Here is a 21,675-nt window from a genome sequence, read left to right on the forward strand (position 1 = left end):
GGGATGACAGCCCATGTTACTGGGTGTTATATGCCCTTCATGAAATACATAATTCTGCTACAATGTCCTCTCCTAGCAGCTTGATGGCTTCAACTCACTAAGCTGAATCTTCTGCAACTGTGTTTACCACACCAGGAAAATAATAATTCCTTCTACTTCAACTCTCATACACAGTCACCACATTTACGTTTCATGGGACCCACTTGTGTGCTGTCAGAAGAACTTGCTGAAATATTCTGCATGTTTCTGTGAGTTTAACTAAGAGACTAAATATGCTGTTGCCTTCAAAGTGAGGACATCTTAATGACACATTGGTCAGAACATTTATGCTGAGACTTCTGTACTTGGTGTGGAATTAATGTGGCTTCATTTTATCAAAATAAAAATTGGGCATATCATCTAGGCTCCTTCTGTACTCTCTAGGGAGAGATGGATCTGAAGAATTTGATTTATCCACTTAACCTTAAACAAACTGCCTTCTGCAGATGCTTTTCTCTCTCTGTGCAACTTCCATTTAAACTCCATCAAGAGTCAGATGAGACCAGAAGCATCAGCTGTGGTATGATGGCAGCCACAACTCAGATTTGTAAAGCCATTTTTACGACTTCTGGCTCCTAATCTTTTTTGTCTAAATTGATAATAAAAAGTTCAAATTTTGTTTACCTATTCTCCTTTTCAGCAGTCTAAAAGTAAATGATGGCCATGACTGAGCAAAGCAAATAACCTTAAGCACACAAAGGGTTCTACTCAGCAAAAGATGTAAGTGTGTCCATAAATTTGTTGTCTATGTGACAATGGCAGGCTCTGCGTACAAAGAATCAGTCCGGAGATCAAGGTCTCTTTTCTGGAGTTGCCAAAGAGTAATAAACCCCTGAAACTTCCTTCTAATTTGTTTTGTGTCCTTTATGAAGTGAGGTTGCTAAAAAGTCATTCAAAGGATAGTAAAATCTTGGTTCATTAGATGATGCTGAGACCACTGCTCTGCAGGTCTGGTGTTCTCTTGAAAGAAATTATTACTCCGTGGTCATGTGGTTTTTACACTTGGCAATTTTTCAGTGGCCAAGAAAGATGCAGACAAATGGTTAGAAATACATTCATCAGCCTACTACCTTATGCTGAGGTAGCTCAGTAGTAATAGCATGGAGAGCATACAGAATAAACTTCTAGCTGGTTTGGCAGCTACATACCCTGTGAATGCAGAATTTAAAGCATTAAACCTTAGCCAATAGTTTTCTTTTATATATTTCTCTTTTAATACCTGACAGGGCTTTTCCCCAGGCATGATAATGGCTGGTCAGGCAATAGAAGGCTTAATAAACTGAGAAAAGGCTGTGTGGAAATCTTCAATGGGAAGTCTGTTCCCTATGGTAGAACTGACTGTAAAACAAAAATATATAATTTTAGAACACTGTTACCTCATTTTAATTCAGGATTCTAAACCTTTACAGTCTCTTAAAAAATGGATGAATTTATAAACAGCATGATCTAAAATGAGTCAACGTGACCTTTCCCAGACATACCCCACAGTAAATATTTACTGAGCTTTATTTCATAGGCATTAATTCATTGGTAACATGAACAGCTTTCAGGTCACTCGATGATGCAGTATATACTACTATGATTGTGACATTTAAAAATATGCACAGCTTAAAAGTGATAATGATTTTCTGTCCTACTTCTAGATACGAGTTCACCATGTGTTTATGTCATTGTTCTCTTCTTCTATTTTATAAAGTATTTTTGTCACCAATAAAAGGGATGATGACATGGATTTCCTTTTGGCTTTTATTTAATTCACAGCAAGTGGTGATTCCATACATAAACACTGGTTGTTTTGCATTATACTAATCCAGGCAAAAAAATACATTAGTCTAGTTGTCTGACTGCCACTTGCAGGTCTTAGTATGGTCATTTCTCAATAACTGCAATGCTATTTATATAAATATTTATAGTAATTTATAAATATATAAAATACAAACAAATATTTTATAAATATATTTATATAAATATATAATGTATAAATATACATGTCTATAAATATATTAAAAATAGATACATAAATCTCTTTTATCTCATCAGTTTCTGCACTCAAATTTCAAGAAACAAATACATTGCCTAAGCTCTTACCAACTCACTGACTGAACCAAAGCTTTTTTCACGATCCTCCTATGAGCATCCCAAAATACATGTGGGTTTTTTTTTTCCACAGATGGGACTATGAAAAGTCACTAGAATCAATTTTTTAGATGTCTTTGATATAGATAGTATGTACAAGATCCTTCAAAAAAACTGAGCTGGGCACCAGTATATTTTTTTTTTTTGTAAGTCAAGTCTGCCCCTTTTAATCTCCCCACCTTTTGAGCATGGTCCCTTACGTACATATACATACACAACCTACTCATCAGAAAAAGATGCGAGAATATGCACACTGGCAGCACTGAGCCCCTGTGGTAACAGAAGCTGTTTTATCTCCAAGCAAATGAGAGGTTTCTCTTAGTTATTTATAGCTTTCTAAAATTTTAATTACACTACTTACTTATTCTTTACCAGGTCCTTACTGACATCATTGAGTTTTCTCTCCTTTGCCATTCCAGTGTGCTCATACAGCAATGAAAACTCTTCATCATCAATATCAGCCTACAATGTTGTTTCTCAGCTCAGGTTTACTCCCAATGTAATTTTTGCCACCTAACTCAGGTACCAGGAGAGTAAATGGACAGAAGCACAATCCTGATCTAGCTGTCTCCCATCAGCCCTTAGAAATTTAAAGCAGCAGAGGAGGAGGAAGGCTTGGCGTTTCGTCAGGGTTCTTTCTGTGGTTGACAATTAATTATCTTAAATTTTTTTACTCCGGGCACGTTTTTGTAATGTGAGAAGTAGGGAGAATATACAGAAGAAAGCTATAGGTCACTGATGCCACGGAGTTTCCTGTCCATCCCCCAGACTTTAGAGGAGGAACTCATCAGCCAACAGCACTGTGAGCTCCCTGCAACTCACAGCTCCAAAAGTCATTTCCAAGCAATAGCTTGTCCACAGCTTAATGAAACACCAGCAGTAACAGATTGGGTGCACACTCTGAGTTTGCTTTAAGCACCAAGTAAAAATGACTGGCTTGAATCACCCCAAAGATTTGGGTCATAAACACAATCAGTTATTTTTGCTCAGTCTAGAAACAAAAAAATGTCTTTATCTCTGGTAACAAAATTAGCTTTGCTTTCCTTATCTCTGCTGCTGCAAATACATCTCCTAGTATGTATGTGAAAGTGAACATTCATGCTTGCACGTTTATGAATAAACTATAATCAATTTGACAGTATTCCTCTTCCTTATCTTATTCGCCCCTGTGAGCTCTTCATTCAGTTCTCACACATTGCATACCAGAAAGACAGAAAAACATCAATGTCCTTATAAAGCTGCACACAAGTGCTACATAATTAAGAAAATTAAACCCAAAGACCAGAAACCATGCTCCAAAAAGCAGGAATGTCTTAGTCCTGGCCACAGTAAAAAGAGAAGCTGGGGAAATTTTAGATTTTTTTTCCCTGTTTATCTCTACTTCAAAGCAGGAAATAAAAAGACACGCATGACTGATGGTAATGGAAGACCTATTTGTGTCCAATTCACCAGAGAAACAGTACAAGGACATATCATCCTTGTGAAATAATTTGTCCTGTATTCCTTGAGCCAGATGAAAGTCCTATTATGTACAAAACAACATGTGCAGATGAAGACAGATTTGGGAGATCTATTATCCTCTCAATACACTGCCTTGGTGTAACTTATCTTCACCTCTGTCATAAAAAAGGCTTCTCTCTTAGTGCCTCATACTGTCATAATGTGTGACTTTTTTGACTAACTAAGAATAGGATTGAAAGTGCACAGCAGCACTGAGGAGTCATTCACAATTAGGGCTCTTGCTGTGAGAGAAAACTGACACATGCTCCTGAAACACAGAACAATTAGCAAGCGTGAAATCAAAAAAATCACACCACACCAATTGTTACCAAGGCATACAGAGCAAAACTAAAATGAAAGAGCTACATCTTTATAGTCTTGGACAGCTTTGCAATTTAGGCATCTTTTTGAGTACGTAAGAGTTTCATTCTCTAAAATGAGCTCTGTGCCTCATACTGACATATCTGAACCGAAAATTTTCCTCTTCACACTGCTATGACTTACAAGGTACTGTTATCTCAGACTGTCACCCCACTACTCCCCTAGCCTGACAAGAAGTTTGTGGAGGAAAAGAAGATTTTGAGATCTGAAGAAATACTCAAGACCATACCTGTGTCACTTAAGTTGTGACCAGTGTCACAAAGTTTGCCCAGTGTGCCCAGTGCAGCACAGGGCACTGGAGCCTCTTCAGCTCATGAGCTATTGTGTTACCTGGAAGTTTTAAGGGCTTATAAAGTAATTCATTCTTCCATATCAAATTAAATAATTACAAAAGAAAAAAAAATTTGTACTTCCTACAAGAATGAGGCACCACTCTAGGTTGAAACCTGCTACAATCCCATTACAAATAATTCCAAACACACAAAACCACATCTCTGCCAGAAAAAAGCAGTCACCACCAACACAAGGTAAAGCAGAGGTTTGAAAGTAAAGACCATGCTGTTATATTAAGCTGTCCTTAAAAAGCCAGTAGCTATCATTCAGATGCAAGTGAGAAAAACACAGTCATCCAATATGGCATGAATATAGCTTGAAATCAAATGCCTACAGTTATCATCACCTGATACAGCACAGTTTGATCACTGTAGATGCGAGGATGGAAACAAAGCCACCTTTTGCATTCAAACATGAATCCAGTCAGTTCTCCTTGGGTTCCAGTTTGCCAGGTTAATGGCAAGATCATCCTTCCTTGTTTCACCCCAGGGAAGCTGTGACCTCAACATACAGTCTCAGGATCATGCCATCCCTCACTGAGGCTAACCCCAGTGTTGCTTTAACTTTGCCTCATGGCTAGGCAAAGTACTGCCAAAGGTTTCTGCAGTAGCTGCAGAGTACTCTCAAAGTTTTAAAGGTATTAACAGATCCAGTATAAAAATTTTTGCTTTTAAAAATCCCACTGACACCAATTTGTGCCTTCAAAGACCTACAAATGTGGCCTTTGTGACTTCCATGCCATTGGCCAAAGCACAATTCCTGCAGAACTAGGCTAACTCACTGATGTCAATGTTGATTTGTATTTGCTAAGAGAATAAAGTATTTTACCTGAAGTTGAAAAACTTGCATGTTTTTTCATTCCTACTTAATTTTTGAAAAAATATTAAAACATATTTGATATCCTCATCTTACATGGTTGGTGCTGGTTTCTTTCATTTTAAGTATTTCAAGTTAGCTATTCCAAGAAATTACAGCATGTTTTTGCAAAAGCTCAGAGTGAGGATCTAGGGAGAAAAGACCAAGAGCACACACAGAATAATGATTATAATTTAAACAAAACTCCTCAAGGGGCAGAAGAAGCTACAACTGTGATAACTAATTGATTTGATTCTACATACACAAAAAAATGATAAGAAGGATTTTGTCCTGGTTAGACAGATTTATTTTTTAAGTGGGATTTAATTAAATACCCCTCAGATTTTTTTCTTTGAGATTTTAACTGTCAGGCAGCATATCCAAAAGAAAAACAATACTATCCAGGAAGTAATTATCTCCATTAAATGTGCTGTTTGACTTCTTTCCTGCTACAGTGATCTCTGGCAGAAGGAGAAAGCAAGGAAGTTGGGAGAGGAGGAAAAAAAAAAATTGATTCAGTAATTTGAGAAGCTAAATACATTTCTCTGTGTCTCAATTAACAGAGGGAGGGCTTGTTCTGCTGCAGGAGCAGCACCAGGTTCATAAAAGCAAGGTCTATTTTAGTGACTGTGTGTCATGTTAGAAACTGGAGAAACGTAAGGGGCTTGACACAGAATTATTTGCTCTGAATAATAACTCCCTAGAGCCATTGCTAGTCAGAATTGCTATTACACATAGGGTGATCAAATTCAGGGGCTCCATCCACAGAGCACAGTCAGTGCTGGGTAGATGTTGAAGCTCTCGTGTTGGTTCAGCTCTGCCCTGGTTCAGCTGCCTGCCTGGGGATGCCACACAAGGACAGAGGCACAGAACAAACCATTCACACTCTTCCCTTCTCCACTGGCTCCAGTTCAAAACTACTTATTTCTTTATAAATTTTCAAGGTGGATGCATTGCTCATATTCTTAATGCCCTGTTTATAAATGTTTTATTTCTTCTGACTTCGGTTTATCCCAGCTCCAGTTATCCTAGATAAGAGTCGAATTGAACACTTAATATTTAAAATATATTTCCTGTGTGTTTTGATGATGTCAGCTTTCTTACAGAATCCCTTCACTGGTTATCCTGCACAGACTAAGGTTTTGTCCTTTTCCCCAAAGACTTTTGCTACTGTTACTTGATGCTACTCTTTCCCTACTGTTACCTGCCTCCATTTCTGCTCCCTGTACGTGATGTTGTCTTGCCATCAAAGATCAAGAATGTCTCCTTTTTATAGAGGTTTGTAATAAATCCCAACAGCTTGTGTCAATTTGCTTAATGTATATATTTAAAAATTATATAAATAGGAAACATAATTCATATAGAGCTTGCATGAGGTTTGCTCCTATGTTCCTCCCCTTAAAAATTAATTTAAAAACCAAGTAGTTTAGAAACGTGTTTTGTTTCTCTGACTGATTTATCTGTGTTGCATTCTTCAGTCTCTCTCTTTCTTCTGTATTGCTTTTTTTTTTTCCTTGCCCCTGACTGATGTGGATTGATGCTGCTTCTTTGGAGACCATGCTGGTTACCTCATCCAGTGGTGACAGCAACCAGCCTGGTAGGTTTCCAGCCCTACTGGGAGCTCTCAGTGCTCCTCTAGTCTGCACTGCAGCCATCCAGCACAGCTACAAGATAATGAATCTGTTTCAATTTTCATTGTTTGTTCCCCAAAAGGATAAAGGTTTTGCATCTCCTCTGTTCTGTGCAGAAGGGCACACGAGACCCTGACCTGAAGCAACACGACAACCCCACCAATAATCTTGTTTGAAAATCCTTCAGTTGTGAACTATTTTCTAATGTCAGTCACGGTGGCCCAGAAAATCCTTCTGCTAAGTTTCCTCTTACTCTGTGCACAGAGTAAGTGCATTCTGACAAGAGACCAAGAAAAGTCAGCTTGAAATAATCATGTATTCCTCTGTGCATGATTGCTGCAGTGACTAATCCTAGTTTGCTCCCTTAACTGTCTGTTTCTGTCTCTCTCCCTTTCAGAAGGCAGCACGCCTGCTCAGATCTGAAAACAAATGAGATTGGAGGAGAAAAGGCAATTTGTCCTCCTGTTCTCTCCCCCACCATGCTTCCTCCCACTCCAAATTTAGTAGCAAAGGAGTATGTTTTGGTTGACTAGCTGAGCCTACATTTCCAGCTATTATGTTAACAAATGGTAATGAAAGAATATTTTTGGTTAATTATAGGCTCTACTGCTGGTATTGCAGCTAACTGAGAAAGACTAGAGAAAATCTGCATGGTTTATGGTCCAAATGTAATGCGGGAAGTGCTCAAACCATGGACTTCATGGACCATCATTAAGTTTCCCAAAAAGTTTGGAAGCACTTCTTGCCACGCTGAAGGAGAGGATCCTAAACTGAAGTTCAGATCTAGAAAATTTAAACTGAAGAACTTATTAAGGCTGATGTCAAGATTGGAAAATGCCCTGTATTTCTTTGATATGATAACTTTCTCTGAAGACTTTCCAAGTACTTTTCTAATACATCTTAATGAGACCTCACAAGAATGCTATAAATACAATATCATGAGTATATGACTCATGTGGCTTATTAATTTTACATCACATAGATTGCTGCTTGAACAAGAGTGACAGAGCAGCATTCAGGCAAATTCCTCTGGGAGAACTTAGCCAAAATAGCAGTACCTGTGTCTTCAGGGGTCAATCTGTCACAAGCCTGACTAGTTAGAAAGATTCAGGCTGAGAGAAATATTCCCTATCGCAGTCCTCCCATTGCATGGTTGCCTTGCAAAACAACAACAGTAGTTTTCTTGAAAAAAAATTTAGAGCATTCTTCTAATAAGAAAATAGCCTCTAAAGCACTGTATAACAGCTCCTCCCATGCTAAACACACCATACTATGTCAATCTATAGGATGGTGTAAGGAAGAGAAAGAACTTTGCTGGGGGATGGATATGGATCCAAAAGGTATAGATCCTCTGTGGGACTTGATTTTAATTATAAAGCAGGAGGAAAAATCAATATATAATCTCTTAAACTTACCTATGCCCTTAACTGAAATTCAGACATTTTTATTTAGCTGATTAACTATTAACACTAAGTTCCTGAAAAGCCCCTAGTAATTTCAAAGTGTTCACTCTACTCCTGTGGCAATTACCCACTTAGCAGGTTCCACAAACAGAACAATAATGAAGACATGTGAAAGATTTTTTTGTGTGTTACTTTACAGGAACTTTGAGCCAGACAGATGCTTTTTAACTGAGATAAATAGGACACTACAGTCATACATGTTGATGAGGGGTCAAGTATATTAGCATGGGGTTAGCACTAGCTAGTGTAGCTTCCTGCTAGCTTAGAGGATTGGTAGGTGAACTAATGTCTGTCAGTAAACTACTATGAGATAAAAAAAAGGTTAAAGGCCTTACAGAGGGTAAATAACAGAGCTGAAACCACAGCAGATAGATTTCTTTAGCCCAGTCGCAGTGGAACCAAGAAAGGTGGAAGAAACCACCCATTTCACAGTGATTGATTTCTTTCCTGCATACAGGATAATTGGCATGGTAGAATTCAGCCAAAAAACAAAAAAGGAAGGCACATTCTGCAGCAGCATTCACACAGGTGAAAGCACTGAGATAAGGTGGAAGAAAGTAGAAAACCCCAGTAACTGCACTGCTATCCCAAAGCAAAGAAAGCAGGAGGAGAAGAAGGAGAGGAAGATGCTTCCTTCTACCCTCCAAATGGGAAGAAGGACAGAGATCATCTTTCTAGGCTTCAGCTGAATTCCAGGAGTCTCAGCTCCCACCCTTTCCACACTGAAAATCATGCTCATTTCTTGTCTTTATGAATGGTTCCTCTCTATCCTGAAGCTAAATAACTCCAAGCTTTTCAATACTCAAATCTGAGAGCAGATTTTATAGGTAGGATCTGCCTCTGAACTCTAAGCCATCCATAACCACTGCAAGTTTCATTCTTGCTATGATAGCTAAGAATTTAAGACTGCAAATTTTGATTTAAATGGAAAAATGTCTATTCTCTGCCTTTGAAAATTCAGAAAACCCACTGAAGCTTAAACCAAGTTAAGTGATTAATTTAAGCCTTTCCTGTAGTAATTAAAAGCTGAATTAAGAACTTCACCATTTAAAATGTTTCTATCTCAGCCTGGTCTGCTGTACTGCAAGTGTTCTGCGTCGATATGTTCTGTTTCTTTGACAGTACAGAAATGCTCTGATATTCCAAAAATTCCAGCTGGAACAGTGGTTGGAAACATCAGAAAATTCAAGTGCATCTGCTTGCATGTTGCAGCAACACAGCACAGCCCTCATCCTATCAGCCACTGACCTGCTGAGGATGATCAATCCATGAAAAGCTAAGAAAAAAACTGATGACAAAGCACGTGCAATCACCGAGGGGACAACCCAAGAGAAACGGCTGCGCCCTGGGATCGGTCGATCACAGACTGTCTGGGACACGGCTGCTCCTACAGGCTGAAAGGATTCATCGCTATTTGTGGCAGGGTACAATTTGGAAAAGGCTGTGTTCTTGTGAAAAACCTGATAGAGTTAACATTGAAATGGCCCCTATTCTCATGAGCTAATACTTGGCGGGGAGAGAGGAACTACCCTAGGACCCTCCTGTATTTCAGGGGAGGAAAGAAGATGACAGTTTGGGGTTAATGAAATGGGGAAAGGAGATGGAAAATCTCATGTGGTGGGAAGAGTAGCTTATTCTTTTGACCTGCAGAATGTTGGGTGAGGCTGTGCAGCAATTTGCCAATAAGTCTACCAGTTTCTGAACTTAAGGCTCCCTTTTTCAAGACCAGGGGCTCCAAATTTGGTACTTTCCACTAATTATATCGCCAAGGGAGCTATATTATTTATATATATTTTAAATTAGCTGGTGACCTGAGCTGTATCTATTACAGTCCAAATGCAGTTTGCATATCATTTGTTATATAAATGAGGTTTGAAATTAACATAACTGTTTACTCAGAAGACATCCATTTAGTAAGTTGGCATTTCTTCATTACCCAAAATATATGATAATTGTCCATGTAATTTCTTCAGCAAGCTAATTGCACACAGTCTTGCTCCTTGATGGAAATTATCTGTCAACTTCACATAATTATTATGTATCAGTCTCAGCTAATACTCATTCATACTACTGCATATGTAGGACAGTATTGAAACTGGACTCACTTCACAGTAAGGTGAAAAAAATTATAACAGTGAGGCTTTTACAACAAAACTAAAATCATTACTCCTGATTCAGAGACTAAAGTGCTACCATGGCACATGATGGGGTGCTCAGTACACAAGAGGGAGAAAAACCCTTGGAGTGGTGAGCCCTGAGACCTCCACCTTTCTCCAGATGCTGGGTATCACTAAGTCTGGACAAGTTCCGGACCCCTCAAAGTCACAACAGTCCCCTTTGTCATGGAAGTAGGGGTTTCTGCAGGGTGTGATACCAGCAGTGGGTAAGCTGGAAGAAGATGGCAACCTGGGGGATTCCATGGTGCCTGGGCTGGAATGCTCTCTGCCTTGGTCTGCTCCCCTCTCCCTGCACAGGCAGGCTCACTCCCAGAAACTTCACCAGAAACTGAGTTTCATTTCTAATATAGTTCTGCAGCTGTATCTCTAGAGTTTTATTGTGCAAAGGAATTCACTTCTGACAGGAAGTATTTTTTACCCCTGTCACATCTGAGGCTGAGGTATAGATTTTGAGGGAAATCCTTGAAGGATGGGATCGACATTGCCCTCAGATCACATACAAGATACCAAATCAGGCACGTTGTTTACTGTCATCTCCGATTTATCGTGAGACAGCACAAAACAACATGTAGCACAAAAGGAAAAGAAAAGCATGAAACAGTGTACGTGATATAACCTAGCAAATCTGTCAAGAACATCTTAAATATATACGTATGTGTGTGTGCACATCCCCAAAAAAACACAAAGAGTATTCAGATGACTAGTTCAAAATAAATGCAAATCCCCAAGTCCCAAAAAAATCTGACAGAAGAAGGTCTTACAAGCTAAAAATGTAAGTTTTGAAACTAAAAAGGATAAACTGACAATCTAGGTCAGGTTTTGTCATCTGCTGGTGACTGCTCTCAGCCTTTCTGAACCTTTTTGTTCCTGATCCTTACACATGCTCATGTTACAACTTTTAAAAAAAATCAGTGTGTCTCCAGATCCCACACCTTTTGCTTAACTAAATAAGGGGCTTTGTCAGCCAAGGCTTTATAAAACGATATTTTTTTAATTAGACATTTATAGAGAAAAATACTCTGCAATGGAGTCTGTATTCAGAAGGGAACATAAATCTCTAGAATACAAACCCCACCCAGTCAAACCCTTTATTATCACAAGGGCATCCAGCAATGATATAGAATACAAAGTAACCTGAACAAGTGTATATTATGCAGAGCCTACGGCCGTTTATACTCTGTGCAGGGAATAAACAGGAAGATCTAAATTAAGTGACTCTACTAAGGTTAGCATAAATCAGCTTCCATGGACTGCTGCATTCTCATCACACTCCTCAGAGGATTAAGAAGAGCACCTCCCTACCGAATTCACCTCTTCTTGTAGACATCAGATTTCTGTAACTGTCATGGAGAACAAGTTATGACCAGGTTGCAGAAAATGTAGTCCAATATTTCTCTTTCACTGGGTGAAGAAAGGAGGCAATCAAAATTTGTTTGATCTCAACACCCTGCACCAAGGTGAATCAAAGGTCAGTGGTGCCCTCATGGTCAGTTAGAGACCAGCACTAACTGCGACTTCAAAACCCAGTTCCTTTCTTACAGGGCATCAATAGGTTACAAAAGAAGGTTTCAAAGAAGAAAAATGAAGACAGAGAAACTGTTACCTCTTCCAAAATCGAATAACAGACTGCCTGTTCCCTCAGTATCTTACCAGCCCTCCAGCAGGAGGAAGGAGAATGTAGGTTTCCATTTTAAATGCTTCACATTTCACACACGTGGAGAGTGTTTCTCATCCATTCCATCTCCCTATTAAGATATAGGGTCAACAGACAGCAAAAAGAAGTTTGCAACATCACTGAAGCATTAAAGTGGTTTATGTCCCAAAAGTAGAAATCTTTGGAATAAACTTTCTCTGCATGATCATAAAACTCTGTACTTCAAACCCAGGTCTCTGTGTCAGCCTTATATAGGCAGCCTCGACAGATGACATTTATTTTGGAGGAAATGTCTGACCATGTACAAAAATCAGATAGAATTTTCTTCTGAGTTTTGGTACATGTAGCTTTGTGTGTCTCAGAGGGGACATCAGTGCACCTTTAAGGGTCAAGGGTGATACTTAAAGTTGTCAATAATATGCTAGTAGCTCTCCTGCTGACTTCAGAAGGGCTTATATTTCTTAGACTATGGGGAGGGGAAAAGCCATGTCAATCCATGAAGATTTTTAATATCCATAAAACAGGGTATTAGATGCACAGTTCAAGATGATTCAGGAATAAAAATTTTAATATTAAAAAAAATTTAATTTCTTATGTCAGGATCATTAAAAAAAAGCCTCGAGGCAAGGAAATGCATCAGTGTTTCTAAAATGCTATACAGATGTACTTAAAGATTTTGTCTATTCAAACCCATTTCTATACATCTAAGTAGGCCAAGGATCAAAAGCCAAGTTCAAATTTATATCATTTTGAACTTAACATGGTGAATAATGAGTCTTCAGCTGGTGATCTGAGATACTGTTGCTGCTATTACAGTTCTTCACCCAATTTTCTTGTTGCATTTTCTGGTACATCCACTTCCTGTACTGAATGGATATCAGGCATGGAAAAAAAACATGTCCAAAAAATCCACCAGCTGGAAAAAGTCTAGATTTAATAAGGAGCAAGGTTTATTTACTGGACTAAAGAGAAAAATTTTAATTTTTTGAAAGTGCTTAGCTCAGCCCTAGTAATAGGATCTCAGAAAAAAAGATAATGACAGGACAGCACTATAATATCAACTGCCACATAATAATAATTCTTTTTGCTCTCTAAGCAACTTCAAGTAAACACACAATGTGCTTTTGCACACTAACTCAGCATCGTATTTAATTACGGAATTTCTTTAAAGTGGTCTAATTATACTTTACAGCAAATAAATAATTTTCATTTTTTTTTCTTTATGGCCCATGAGGCGATTCCCTGAAGAGAAAAATCTGAAATTTGCAGCTTTTTATATGATCTCTAATTATATGAAAGAGAAATCTGTCACCTCAGTAGGAGATGTCCAAAAGAACAAGCACATGGAAAAATTGTAGTATTTTTGCATCTTGAAATAAAGAAATAAAATATCTGGAAGGAAATTAGTTAGATGAGGTGTTAGATTAGATTGATGAAGTGTCTGTTTGATGACCACTGAAAAGCGAACACCACTTTCTTGTCAAAGATATTTTACCCATTTCAGTCAGTACAACCAAACAGTAATTAGCTTTCCATGGACACCCAACAAAAATAGGAAATAAAGAAACACAGCTTCAAAAATAGTTCCTGAATAATGTCATTCAGTATTTACTGTCTTTTAAGACAAATGAAAACCAGATTTTCACACTCTGGGGGAAAAAAATTTCCTTTTAAAGGTGAAGCACATAATTTACAATTTTTCAAAAACTCCCGTCTTTAAATACACAAGAATGTTTTAAGGCTATTTAATTAAAGGTGATTAATGTAAACCCAATAGCTATCAATAGTTGAACTTGCTTCTTCTTTAAAATATTTGTAGTAAATGTAAATGTTTGAAAACTTCAATTAAAAGTACGGCAGGTTGCACAATCCAAGACACCAAGAATACAAACACCTTGTTTATTCAATATTTTGTTTTTGCAAGGGACATGGCAGTGCTGTACCCCAGCATGGCTGTCTTCCAACACTAGGGCTGGAAAACCTAAGCTGGAGCTATCCTTGCCCCCAGGTAAGGACAGCCATGGTGCACAGCCTCAGGGAACTCATTTTAGTGCACTTCATCACACACGTCTTCCTATGAACCATACTTTAAATGCTGGCTTGGTAATCTGGCTCTGAAGTTTTGGAAAAACCATAAAAGACCCAAAACAACAGGTACTGGACAGGGTCTGGAGCAAGTGCTGCTTGGATCACAGGCGGACTAACACTATGCCTTCCTTTTCTAACCAGGCTCTTTTTCCTCAATTACAAGAAAACAAGCCTTTTTGTAATTCCTTATCTTTCCTATTATCTTATCCTGCTGCTGAGCCCACACTAGCAGGTGACAGATTGTGGAGAGGGCTTTTAGAGATATTGTAAATGCTTATCTGCTATAAATCACAGCTTCATTACCTCCAGTGGAATATGCTGAGCTGTATCAGCCCAGGGCCTGACTCTGCACGCTGCACTCTAGAGCTGCCACGCTGTCACCATCTCCGCAGAGAAGCTACCGATGTTTGATTTGTAATTTAAATTAATAAAGAATGAATGTTATTGTTTCTGCCACCGAAAAGGAGCTCCCCACACAGCAAGAAAAAGCACTGATACCAAGCTCATTCTTCAGCTGCAACTCTTCGATGGTTTTACAAAGGAAGAAAGAAGCACTATCCTGTTTCACAAATTAAGGGATGAAAAGGAACATGTAGCCAGCAGAGCTACTAGCAGATTCAGGGTTCTCATAAAAGGCAAGAAAAAAAGGATATCCACAAAAATGTAGGACAGATTAGAAACCTTCAGAAAACTCAGGAACTAGAGGCCTAATAAAGCAAAACAAGGGAATAGTGTGCACATTTCTAAACATTTTCCAGTGAAGCAGGGATTTCTTTTACTGTGGGCTAACATCTTCCCTGCATTTGTCAATTTGGATTCAACTGTAACTGAAAAAACTAACTTTTCTTTTGACAAGCACACCATAAAAACAAAACAAAACAAAAAAACCAAACTAAACCAAACTAAACAAAAAAACCCCAAGAATTCCCCTCCCCAAAAAACAAACACCATTTGAAATTATTATCCTGTTTCAGAAAAATGGATACAGGGTGGCAGTCAAGAGCCAGGAGCATGGTGCCAGCATGTACATTTGTCCCAAGGCTTGATAAAGATCCATACATAGACACTTAATGTAATTGTTCCAAAGTGTTTCAGGACACAGGGTCACTTCCAGCTTAGCACAACTTCAAGGGGAATTCACCTCAGCTGTGAACCTGACCCACCATCTCTGTTCTGACGTGCACGACCAAACTCTCTGTTCTGGTCCATGGGGTGAGATGCAAAACATGAATGAGGCCCCGGGCTGTGGAGGTCCCACATGGCTGCACTTTCTTTCCCTGGGTCTGTTTTTCTCAGGGCCCTTAGCTCCTCTGAATATCCAATCCTGAGACAAGTCATGGCCCATTCAGAATTTCACCGCTATCTCCAGAAAAGCCCTCAGTGATCTCTCATTTAATGGTAACATGAGGTATCAACATAATACATACAGGTAAAAGTTAAGATTTTGAATTTTAGGACTAGGTATATTTTTTTTCTAACCTGAAAGGAAGACATTTGGATTAAAATCTTCTGGTTGTAGCTGCCAATGAAGCTTAATTAGCATTATTAATGTGAGACAGGTTGTCCCTGCAGATATAGCCCTTTCCAGTGATGAATGACAACATGTGTCTTTATGGCCACAAGAGACTTCTGGATAAAACTTCTATCCTTTAACTACCCAGTTATTGAAACAACCTATATGACCAAGATGAGGAAGTTTATCCCGTGTAAAAAAACCCAAACCAAAACCAAACTCAACCAAAACCCAAAAAGTATGCTGGTATGATGCTTAAAATGGCAATACGAGACTCTATATTTGGGTTATTAGTAAAGATTTTTGTGACACTGCTTATCAGTTTATCTCATAATCACTAAAATGGACTGATTTACTAAATCCTTTAAAATAAGACCATAATCCTTATTTTGTGGACTACATTGCTGCATAAGTCCATACAGGGAGTTCATTTAGAGAGGTCTTAGAGAGTCAGAAAGAGACTCTAGATATCCTATTTTCTTATCCTATGCTTAAACCTAGCAGCTTGTCTGGACTTTTATAGACAAACCCTACTCCAATCAATCCTCCATCTCAATCTTCCAAAAGCTTAAATAGTCTTTATGTTAAACACATCCAGAAATCAAGAGTTTTCAAACAGCTGTCCTCATATATTCACAGTAAAGGGGTTGGTGCCAAAACCCCCAAAAGCACACCAAGCATCACTGGCTGTATTACAGCTTCACCACGTCTGCTGGAAGCTGGCCCTTTGCACATCACCTGACACAGTTTTGAGTAAAAACTCATTTCTCTCCTCCTCAGTTTCACTTTTTTACTTCTGTTTTATGTTTTAGCCAGGCCTCCAAACTACAGCATTGAAGTCATCCACGTCCTCATTACCTGACTATGCACTCATCAGTGCACTTGAAATGGGAATCCAAGCATTGCTCTGGCCTAGTAAAACACATCCATTGAAGTCTCAAACAGGAGTTGTTTTTAAAAATGTGAGGACTCCCAACACCAGCTTATTTATCCACCTCCAATTGTAGCTCACCCTCCAGCGCACTGCACTAACAGAGATTTGCTAATTATCTTTCAGAGGTGAGCTTGGCTACTCCAGCTTTGATGCTCTGCTTTGCAATTAAATGTATTCCAGCAGCCACATGGGGGAGAAGGAAAAAATACAGCTTCCAGTTCTGCAATGACCTACTTACGGCATTAAAGCACTGAGGGGAAGGGGGAGGGCTGGGGAGGAGAGGAGAGGTCTAACTACAGCTTAATGCAAGCTGACACTGATCTGTGCTTCAGACTACACAGCAATCAATAGCAGATATGACTTCACATCCCACAGAAAATATCGGTAAGACAAGGAAAGTTAATGTGAGGAAGAAATTAATACAAGGCCTTGATTCTCGAAACCTGAAGTAGTTCGAATATCCACAATTCCTTTCTGCCTTCCCTGCCATGCTCCATACCACTGCACTGCTACAGTTTGTGTTGAACTCATGACATTATTCAAGTTAGGGGAAGCACTGTATTGAGCACTGTAGAGCCACAGGCTCCCTGTCCCAGAATACCTTCTACCAGGACAAGTACAGACTTCTCATTCCTCCTTCTCATTGAATAAAGCAACGCGCAAAGGAAGAGAATCAGATTTATTTAGCATCACTAAGCCAAGTCAATGTCTGAGCCACAGACTGACTCCAGACCTTCTTGTCCATGTTTTAAGCCTGCCCCACCCACACTTTTCCCCCCCCTCAGATTGTATTTAAGATTTAAGGCAATTAAACAGAATCTTTAGAGAAAGGTGATCACAGGAACATTTTTTCATTCTGTCGGGGATCCCAGAACGCACTGGATTTTTAAGCACAGGATGTATTTTGGGGAATGGCTTCTGTTTTCAATATTGTACTATCCTGGTTTATGTCAGGGAAAATTTAATTCCTGGACTTCATACTAATCACAGTGCTTATTGGTGACAAAGACAAATGGAAGCCACACTTACCAGTGCCATATACTTGCAGTGTGTGAAATGGCTATTGTTAAAGTATCACAGCAAATATTTTGAAAGCTTAACTGCAAGAATTGAGCCATATGCATCAGAAAGCACCTAAAAATCTTTTCATTCATTTGTAGCTTTTTGTACAATATAACATAATATTAAGGAAACCCCTTTAAATTAAACTGGAGTAAATTCAGAGTAATTGCCTGAGGACAATCACCTGCTTATTCTTTTGTTTTGCTTTGTTTTTGTGTGATGTCAGATGAAATATTAACCTTCAGTCCTGTTTCCAAAACTTTACAAATATATTTGAAATATCAAACATAATGTACAATGGCCACCCTGAACTACAGCATCGAAGGAGGAAGGGAGAGAGAGAAAAGTGAAGGTGAATATGATTTTTCATCCTTTTAGTCCCCACTCAGATAAGGAACCGCATCCAGTAACATCACTTGCCCCAGCCTGAGGATTTTCAGCCTGAATTATTAGTTTCCTTCTGTATTCTCGAGCTCGGTAGCTGCATTGCTGGAAGGAATCATTCACGTCTGTGGAATCTACTAATCCTCTTCTACAGCCATCACAGAAATTGGCTGCTGTCCCTTTCCCCAACTATTTCTGAGTCACACTACCTAAGGCTGTGAGCTTGTCATATCTGATAACTGAGGCAGGGTCAGACACGGTCAGTACTTTAACAAGAGACAGTCAGAAACGGGCGAGATGCTGTGGAGACGATGCTGGTTAATCGATGGACAGCAAATTAAACTTTACATGATTCTGCACAGAGCATTGCTCTCTCAGTACAGTCAGTTGTGATACAATTGGTACAGAGCTGGAAACAAAGAGAAATACTGCTTCTACTTGAAATGACAGAATAATTTAACAAACAGCTCTCAGTTAGTCAAAATCACTATGATCTATGGCAGTGGATAAATTCTGAATTAATCTCTTGCAAGAAAGTTGGGGAAAAAAATCCCCCATTCAAATCACAGCAAAAATCCCATTGCTCAGTCAGAGGTTTCATTTAGCATCGTGTCCACACATCACTGCATTGTCATGGAATGGAGGAGTTCTAATCTCAATTTTACTCAGCCTGCAGCAAGGCATCAGATAAACCAGAATTTGCTAGAGTCAGTCAACTGCACCTACTTATAAATTTTGTGTCACCAAAACTGAGGCATTAAAATGAGCAAACAATTGAGAAGGTGGGGCCAAAGGTGGCTGGTTTCCAGACATGTGCCTCCCTCCCCGTAGCCCTCTGTAAATGTTGATATGACTGATTTTCTACAGTTTGGAGAGGAAGAAGTATGCCCTGCAGAGGAAGAACAGAATTTCCCAGTTTCCTTGCTGTGCACCCAAGATTCTGTCATAAGCTGTCTTATTAGATATCAGTGTCTTATATCAGTAATGTAAATTATGTATTTTGCCTTGCAGTGACATTAAGCCTCAACAGTTGTAAAAACTTTGCAACGCTTGGATGAAAAACATCATCTAAAGTACACTGTATAATTAATGTGACTGCACAGACTCTTCCTTCTTTTAAACAGCTCCTTCAAAAGCATTCTAAGCATCTAAATCCTTTTTTCTTTTCATATGAAGACGATTGACTGCATATTTAAAAGTATTAATAGGTTCAATGACAAGGTTTTTTTAAAAACCCTCAACACTTGAAGATATCAGGAAGATTGTAGTTGCTCAAATAACTTAAAATGCTCATACATTTTCACTGGTCTTTAATATGTTCACCAGATAAAGAGACCCTAATAGGCAAGGAGTATAATATTTATTTAGAAAAGTCTGCTTGAAAGTAATGGACCGATAATAAATAATTTGTAGAACATTGTGAACAAATTATAAAAAGCATTCCAAACAACTGATCTCATTCCTTGGTTTAATTATTCAGTTCTTTTAGGCTAGAGCTATGTGTCTGGTATATTTGCTTCAGATCTTGAGAGAGTATTGACCAGGTTTTCTGAAGTCTTCTGCATTATTTATCTCTTCCTACCATAAGGGGTCTGATAGGCATACTGTTTCAATAATTAAATGTCAACAATTCATGCTGTTGGCCAAAACCCAGAGGACCTTCATAAATAAATAATAACATCTTGCATTTTTATAGCTTCTTTTATTCAAGGGTCTCAAAGTGCTCTGTGAATATTCATAAAGACCCCCCAATAGCCTTTTAAGGTAATCTAGAATTATTCTGCTATAGATTTTTCATCGGAAAAACAGCATGGAGAAGGATCAGCTAGTCCAAGGTCACAGCTCAAGCCGGGGGCCAAGATGTGGACAGAGTCCAAACCAACAGCCCCTTCTGCCAGCTCCCCTCACCAGACTCTGCACTGGCAGCAGGAGGAAGCAGATGTGACTACAGGGAACTCACTGCCATATAAGAGCAATGAAAGTGGAACAGGGTGGGGGGAAATCAGTGTCTGCTCTACTCTTGATTTTTGTTTTAATCATGTTGTATCTCCACATTGCCACAGAAAATGAGGAAACACAATGCTGCATGGTCCACTCGTGACACAGCACTGCCAATTCTGTGCTACTAATTATGGTGCTGCACCCATCAGTGATTTCAGTCAGAGCAAGGAAATATCCTGTTTTCAACTTTATCTGTCAAAATGTTCATTAGCAGTCACACAGCTGTGTTTCATTTGCCTTTCTCCAGTCATTCTTGTTAACATTATTCTCCATGACCTCTTTTTCACTCCATGCTGAGGAAAACAAGAATGATCATAATGATTTTACATTTCTATAGTGGCTTTCATCCCACTGACACGTTGAGAGCAATGATGAGCACAGAAATAACATAAGAAGCTTTTCCATGCATTCTCTTCTTGAATTAGAACTGAGTTTCTGAGGAGAGAAAGGCTGAATCTGAAAGCTGAGTGCATACACTCACTCTGCTCACTCAGGTAGTTTTCAGCCATTAACTTCCAGTCCTCCAAAGAGATGAGAAAATCCACACAGATGTGATCCCAACAACTAAAACAAACCTCCCATTGCAATTCTCATAACAATTACCAAGTTTATTAAAGTTCTGATAGTACGTTCTGCTCCACTGGAACTCATTCCTGGTTCAAATGCAACGCCTAGATAAATGCAACAACCAAAATATATATTTTTAAACAAAGAAAGCAACATCCAAAAGTGCTTTTACTCACACAGAGCACTTTAGGATCCCCCAACTCCCCACTGCTTTCAGAGGAATGTCCACATTTCCCACACCTCACCCAACTGTCACTATGTACACATACACATGTACACAGCATATTACACACAGTGTAAGCACACACCGAGTATATCCTCAAATTGGCAAAGATGTTTTAGGCTGACTAAATTGCAGCACAAGTGATTCCTTAATTTTCCAGTGATTTAGTACTGGTTTTCAGATGCTTCAATATATACACCTGCTCCTGATGTGGCTTCCTGAGATTGTGCACCTGAACTTATGGCTGTTATTATATCCATGAATAGTTACTAAATTTCAAGATCTAATATAGATTGGCTAACATTGCTGTAGACTTCACATCCATATTTTAAAGACATAAACCATCAATGTCTTCTTTTTTTTTTTTTTTTAAATCAATGGACCATTTTGATCTGTTGATGAGAAAAATTAGGGACTCTGATCAAAAAGATGACATGATGCAGCATTCACAGATATTATCATGGGTCAAAATACACAACTGACTTATCTGAACTTGATTGATGCTTGTTGCCAGTAAGAAAAAGATAAAAGATGATTGAAATTTAAGGCTATATTAGCCTTAATTAGGACAAATAAATATATCCTAATAAGAATATATTTAAGACTATATTTAAATATTTAAGGCTATACATTTGGATCAATAAAAATTAAATCAATTTTATATGTAGTGAAAATCAGTAAAAAAATAATGAAAATAGGATATACAATGCTTTAATAATAATAATAATACAGGG

The 21,675-nt window shown here is 38.6% G+C and overlaps 1 protein-coding gene across 3 annotated transcripts in view; it reads right to left on the minus strand.

The window, feature by feature from the left end:
* The window catches only part of PTPRO (protein tyrosine phosphatase, receptor type O), a 156,838-nt gene that overhangs the window by 74,217 nt on the left and 60,946 nt on the right, over positions 1 to 21,675 (minus strand). The window contains exon 1 of one of the 3 annotated variants that reach the window (XM_027890985.1): positions 1,259 to 1,321. The exons of the other annotated variants lie outside the window; for them this stretch is intronic. Coding sequence (XP_027746786.1) covers positions 1,259 to 1,282 — 24 coding nt within the window. The 5' untranslated portion in view covers positions 1,283 to 1,321. Of the gene's footprint in view, positions 1 to 1,258; positions 1,322 to 21,675 lie in introns of those variants that run through there. 3 annotated transcript variants of the gene reach the window in all.

Source organism: Empidonax traillii, unplaced genomic scaffold, assembly GCF_003031625.1.
Source record: "Empidonax traillii isolate 1590-97213 ecotype Southwest subspecies unplaced genomic scaffold, ASM303162v1 scaffold305:size1471525, whole genome shotgun sequence".
NCBI classification, from domain to species: domain Eukaryota; kingdom Metazoa; phylum Chordata; class Aves; order Passeriformes; family Tyrannidae; genus Empidonax; species Empidonax traillii.